Below are 6,175 nucleotides of genomic sequence, written 5' to 3'. Positions count from 1 at the left end.
GAGAGACAAAGGGGACACAGTATCTGTCACAATGACAGATCAAATCTTTGTTTTAGAAAGCTAATGACCACCAGAAAATAAACCCCAGAATAAAGAAAATTAGCTTACAGTCCTGGCTCTTCCACTATTTAGCAGTGTAAATCACTTAACCTCTCTGTGCCTAAATTTCTTTACCTTGAAAATAAAAGAATTTCTAACAGCTATTTCTGCCCTAAAATTCAGTGATCCTAAGTTACAGCTTGAGGTTTGCTAAAAACCGATTTGCTCTTGTGTAATTGCAAGCACTGGAGTAGCAAAATAATTTCCTTTCCCCCTTTTGTTCTCATCTTGAAATATGCAGGCTACACTTACTTCCGGGAATGGTGTTTCATCTTCAAAAAGGACTTTTTGCAGAGGAAGAGATATTTTATAAAAGCAGGAGCAAAAGCCACAGTTTCCCTGACAGCAAAGTCAGGGTGAAGAACCACAAGACATGGAGATTTTTTTTCTCCCTATGGTCCCATTCCTCTTTTATATCTGTTTAACATATAAGGAAATTAAATCCATTCCATCATCTAAGGCCTACCACATTATTTCTCATTTTCCCAATATCTCCAAATTATAATTTCACATAAGTAAATTTCCCACATAAACTGAAACTTTTCCTTTAAAAAACAAAACTTTTCCTCCCACTTTTGATCATTTTCTGTGGTAATATCATCAAAATATGTGATGTGCTCCTCTGCTAAAGAAACTATAATGAACATAATTTCACTTTTCCAATGGCTCAGAAACAGTAGTGTTTTGCGAACTCTTGGAGTATAAAAGGACTGACTATACAAGGGACATATTCCCCTTTGCAAATAGCTCATAAGCCTTTGTTCATTTTCATTTGGTGGTTGGTCCCTAGGTGTGTTCGTCATGGAATTTCTTTCTCTGCTGTCAGGCTGTCAGAGAACTTTCAAAGTGCACTTCTTTTTACAACAAATAACCCTACCTCTAACAGTTTTCAATCCTTTTTCTCTCACTTTTATGCCCTTTCTAATCTGCTACAGGCTGAAAAACCAGGAAACCAGAATATGTGTTAAAGATCATTGACAATAAAATGAGGGCCATTTATACCAAGAAAAGTGTGTGGATTTGAGGGCAGTTATTTTCACTGCTGAGAGGCTCCTTTTCCTTATTTCTGATTGTACAATTCTGTAAAGGGAAAATGAAGTTGCCAGAATTCTGACCTCTGAACAAGTTGAACAGCTGTCATATTTTCAAGCATACACTATATATGACCACAGAAATAGAAAACAACATATACACAAGTATGTTTTAAAAGGGTAATATAGAGTGGGGAGGAGGATTGAGGCAGATTATAACAAGAATATTCCATACTCTACATCACTTTTGCTTATTACGTAGTTTGATTTGAAAGTTATAAGCAACTCATCTACTCTTTAAAGTTTTAGTCATTGTTATTGTGTGTATGATAAGGTAAACCTCAAGAATTCTCACGTAAACTCTAGTCCACAAAATGGGGCTAGAAAAAAAGAAAAACATAAAATTATCTCATTATGAGATTCACACAAAATGAGAGGCTACATGAAATAAAAATCATGTCTGTTATTTCTATAAAAGACATAGAACTGTTTTACATTTATTTACTACTATATCTACACCCTGTATCTAAAAGTATGTTTTCTCATTATCGGTCTTTGTTATTTTCTCCTCCTTCCATTAGCATGACTTTGTTCGACGAGACCGGCCACTACGTGTCCTAATTGACCTCATACAGAGGACAAAAGATGCTGTTCGTGAACTAGATAACCTTCAGTACCGAAAAATGAAAAAAATTCTTTTCCAAGAGACACGGAACGGACCCTTGAATGAGTCACAGGAGGACGAAGACGTATGTTTAATTTATTTTAGCAGGCCCTTATAGAGTGCCTACTATGTGAAAAAGTTCTGGACTGGGCACTATAAGAAACACTTTTGGGGATAAAAATGTTGTTGATGCTCTCTGCCTTAAGAGACACACAGAGTTGCAAATAAAACATTCATAAAATAACTCTTAAAAACAAAATATGAAAAATGCTATAGAGGTATATATCATGCAGGGGTTCATGGTGGGGAGAAGATAAGTCTGCTGGTAGGGATTAGTGAAGGTTGTATGGAGGACACGATGTGGGTGATTTTAGACTCAGGAAAGTGCTGTGCTTTGGGACATTTATACTAGCAAAAGTGTAAGATGGATTTGAATGGGCGACATTCTGGATAATAGTCGTGCAAGAAGTAAGAAGGACAGTGTCAATGGGAATGCAGGAAAGAGGAACACTTTTGAGAAACACTGTAGAGGTAGATTTGACAATAAACGCTTCTCATCGAAAGTGACAGTGACAGATGAAGAGTTTAAGGTGACTCAGCATTTGAGCCTGGGTAACTAGAGTATGCCCCTTCTAAGAACAGAAAAGAATTCAAGGAGAAAGTAGGTTTAGGATGATTTCAGTTTAGTGCCTATGGAGTTTAAGGTTTTGGCATCATATGTGACTGACATAGTACATGGATAGAGATTTCAAAGGAGAGATGACTCCCTGCTTTCTCATTCAAATAAGAAGGATTGGTTGAGGCAAGAGTAATGACAGTTGGGACGCCTGAATGGTGCTGTCTAGTAGTTGGCTAGGAAATGCAAATCTAGAACACAGGAAAGAGGTCTGAGTAAAGGGTCGTTGGTTGGGAGTTAAGAGCACTAAAATGATCATGAACCAAGGAACTGAATGTAGAATGAGAAGAGGACCCATGCCATGTAAGAAAAGGCAGACCTAGGAGATAAAGGCATTGCAATTCTTAGGAGTCCATAGCTTCAAGGAAGGAGCAGCCAGTACCATCTGAAGCCACAGAGAGGTCAAGTTAGACAAGGACCAGAAAAAAATGTTAACTGGGTTTTATAATAGGGCATTCTCGATGACCTTAGTAAAAACAGTTTTACAGGAATAGTTAAGATGAATAGGAAGATTACTATGGGATGTAGAATAAATGGGAAGTGACAAAATGGAGACAGCAAAAGTTGGTTATTTTAAGATTCATAAATTTGGCTAAGAAGGAAAAGTGACAAAGGGCAGTGTGTAGAGGTACATAAATATGGGACAGGCCTCTTCATTTTTCTGTGTAGAGGGAAAGGAGCCAGGACGGAGGCATTGAAGACAGAAGACAGAGATATAGTTAAAGAAATAGGATCTCAGGAGTACCTAGAATAGGAATGGAGTAGCCTATCTAAAACTAGATAAAAAGGAGGAAAGGAATGATGAATTTTATTTTAGTTTTTGAATATAAAAGAAAATAAACCAAATTATTATAACAATAATTATAAAAATGAAATTCAGAAAGTTGAATTGGACTAATAATCTCGATTGCATAGATACGAATGATCCTCTTTAACTGGGAAAATAAATCTGTTAAAAATATAATGTATTATCTACTATTTTAAATTGCCCCAGTTACCTATGTCAGTGATTCCTTACATCAGGGGTCCCCAACCCCTGGGCAACGGACCAGTACCGATCCCTGGCACGTTAGGAACTGGGCCACACAATGAGAGGTGAGCAGTAGGCAAGCAAGCAAAGTTTCATCTGTATTTACAGCCGCTCCTCAGCCCTAGCATCACTGCCTCAGCTCCACCTCAGATCACCAGGCATTAGATTTGGTACCAGTCCCTGGTGCCAAAAGGTTGGGGACCGCTGCCTTATATTACTAAGTAACAATTCTTTAAAGTTATATATGTGCATATGCTTCTTTGAAAATAGGATTTATTTGGAACTAAGTTGATTTAGTTATATTACTTAATCTTTTATCAAAAGATATCCCACTGTGATGGATAAATTATATGTTCTGATTATCACTTCTCAAATAGTAGTCTTTGAACTAGTAGTAATGAATACCAGTATTATTTAACAGATATATTTAATAAGATTACAGAGGTAAGCATGATAGAATTGCTTGAGGGAGGCAGAATTTAATTACCTATCTAGGACAGTAGAATTAATATCCCTGTTTAGATATGAAGTTACTCAATAATGACTTGCAAAGGAGTATATTGCTTGTCAAATCTCCGAAAACTCTTTTCACTCTATTTTAGTTTCAAGTGACCACTGCCATATTTGTAAATATCCTAGAGGTCACCTGTCTAGTCTTCTGCAGTCTCTCTCTAACACCTTGATGTCTCTGAGGTTTCTTACAAATCTGGCCTGATTCTGTTTACTAAATAGTAATACGGTAATATGGTAGTTGCATATGACAGGGGAAAGCCCTGGGATTGCAGCATTTGGAGCCTTATGACTCATGTCCAGAATGGCCCCTGGGGAAGGCATAGAAGTGAATTTGAGTTGTCTGAAATTGTGGGGGAGTAGTGGAACTACTACATAAAAAGTTTATCATTGCAGATTTGGCAGAAAAGCAACTTGGCACTGCAAAATTGAGTGTGCTTAATAGCTTAGTCAATGAATTGGCGCTTTATCTTCAGTTGTTGTTTTTTTTTAACCCGAGTGCCCCATTTTTATAGGACAGCGAACATGGAACCAGCCTGAGCAGGGAAATGGACAGCCTGGGCAGCAACCATTCCATCCCAAGCATGTCTGTGAGCACAGGCAGCCAGAGCAGCAGTGTGAATAGCATGCAGGAGGTCATGGATGAGAGCAGCTCTGAACTTGTCATGATGCATGATGACGAAAGCACAATAAATTCCAGTTCCTCTGTTGTGCACAAGAAGGTAGGTCTCATAGTCCCCTTCAGAGCTCCAGGCTTTGTCAATTAGAGTGAAGCCAGCTCAGGTCACCACTTAGTATCCAGATGTTTTAGTTACCTTTTTACAACTGAAATGTGAGACTAAACCTAGACTAGATAGCTCTCTTACAGTAAAAAGGCCATGAAGGACTGTGCAGGCTATGTCTGCGCCTCTTTCTTCATCTTCCTCTCTTGTTCCTCTGATGTCTACCACCATCGATAAATAAAAATTTAAAAATCCATAAATCTCCAAGTCAAAGAAACCAGTAAGTCCTCTAAACAAATAACCTTAATACTATAGACTTTAAAAGCTTCCTAAGTAAAACCCCTTGGATGTGCCCTTTTAGAAATATGCTCTTTCAGAATTTGTTTCTAAATGTATATTCCCAAGATACTATTTGTGTTAGAAACACTTTCTACTCTTTTCTGTTGTTTCTTGGATTTATTGTTTCTAATTCTTCTAAGACTGTCAGCTTAAATATTCTGACTTTTGAATGAATGATTCTTTTATTTTTACTTTACTTTTCCAATTAAAGATCCTCTTTTCATACAAGTCTATCATGGTTCATAAGTTAAAATAGTTTAGGAAAAAATTTTTTTTTTAGTTTTTAAAGCTTCTTTCAAAACAATTTCTGTAAGATGAGTGTTTCACAGAATTATCAATAATTCTTTAGAGGAATTCCCAAAAGTGTTTTGAGTGACCTTAGGTGAGAAATCCATAGTATGGAATTATAGAAAAAAAAAATTCCTTATAAATTTTTCCTTATTAGGCATATTTGAGGTGTTGTAGCTACTTATTTTAATAGATGGCAGTGATCACATTCTAATTCCAGTAAGAGAGCATGTTTAAGAATTTTTTTCACTTAGGTTTCAATTGGTTGCACATTTTTCTTGGGAAGAAAAGGAAATTGAATAGGTAAGGATGTAGGGCAGGAGAAAATATATTGGTCCCTGGTTGTGAATAGTGGAGTGACACATATTTATTTTCTGAACTGATTAACTTATTCATTTATTCAACTAATATTGGTGGGGACCTCTACTATGTTCCAGGAACTATAGTAGGCCCTGTGGATACAGAGGAAATAAAATGGACATGGTGCTTTCATGGAGCTTATTATCTGTAGGGGAGAGTAAGCAAGTAACCATACTAATAACTATATCATGTAATTATGAAACTTGCTCTGGGTAAAAGGAGAATTTAATCTAGTAGGGAGTAGTGCAAAGCCTACCAAATAAAGTGATATTTAAGCTAAAACTTTAAAGACAAGCAGAAGTTAGCTAACTTTGGGTGAGAGATAGGGGTGAGTTAGAAAGCAACAAATGCAAAGTACCTAAGACAAAAAGAACTTTGTGCATTCAAGGAGGAGGGGAAGGGTCGGAGAGCTTAGGGCTTGGTGAGCTATGTGGAGAGTCAGTTGAGACCAGAGGC

General features: G+C 37.0%; 1 protein-coding gene across 2 annotated transcripts in view; it reads left to right on the top strand.

Annotated features, from left to right (window-relative positions):
• TAOK3 (TAO kinase 3) overlaps window positions 1–6,175 on the top strand; it is a 143,872-nt gene that overhangs the window by 98,613 nt on the left and 39,084 nt on the right. Inside the window, exons 12-13 of one of the 2 annotated variants that reach the window (XM_006908598.3) lie at window positions 1,712–1,879; window positions 4,526–4,732. In XM_006908598.3, the coding sequence (XP_006908660.1) occupies window positions 1,712–1,879; window positions 4,526–4,732 (375 nt within the window). The remainder of the gene's footprint in view (window positions 1–1,711; window positions 1,880–4,525; window positions 4,733–6,175) is intronic. The other variant, XM_025044496.1, reaches the window with a different exon arrangement.

Source organism: Pteropus alecto, unplaced genomic scaffold (assembly GCF_000325575.1).
Source record: "Pteropus alecto unplaced genomic scaffold, ASM32557v1 scaffold113, whole genome shotgun sequence".
Taxonomy (NCBI): Eukaryota; Metazoa; Chordata; class Mammalia; order Chiroptera; family Pteropodidae; genus Pteropus; species Pteropus alecto.
Note: the sequence above shows the minus strand (reverse complement) of the source record. Positions and strands in the feature narration are given on the sequence as shown.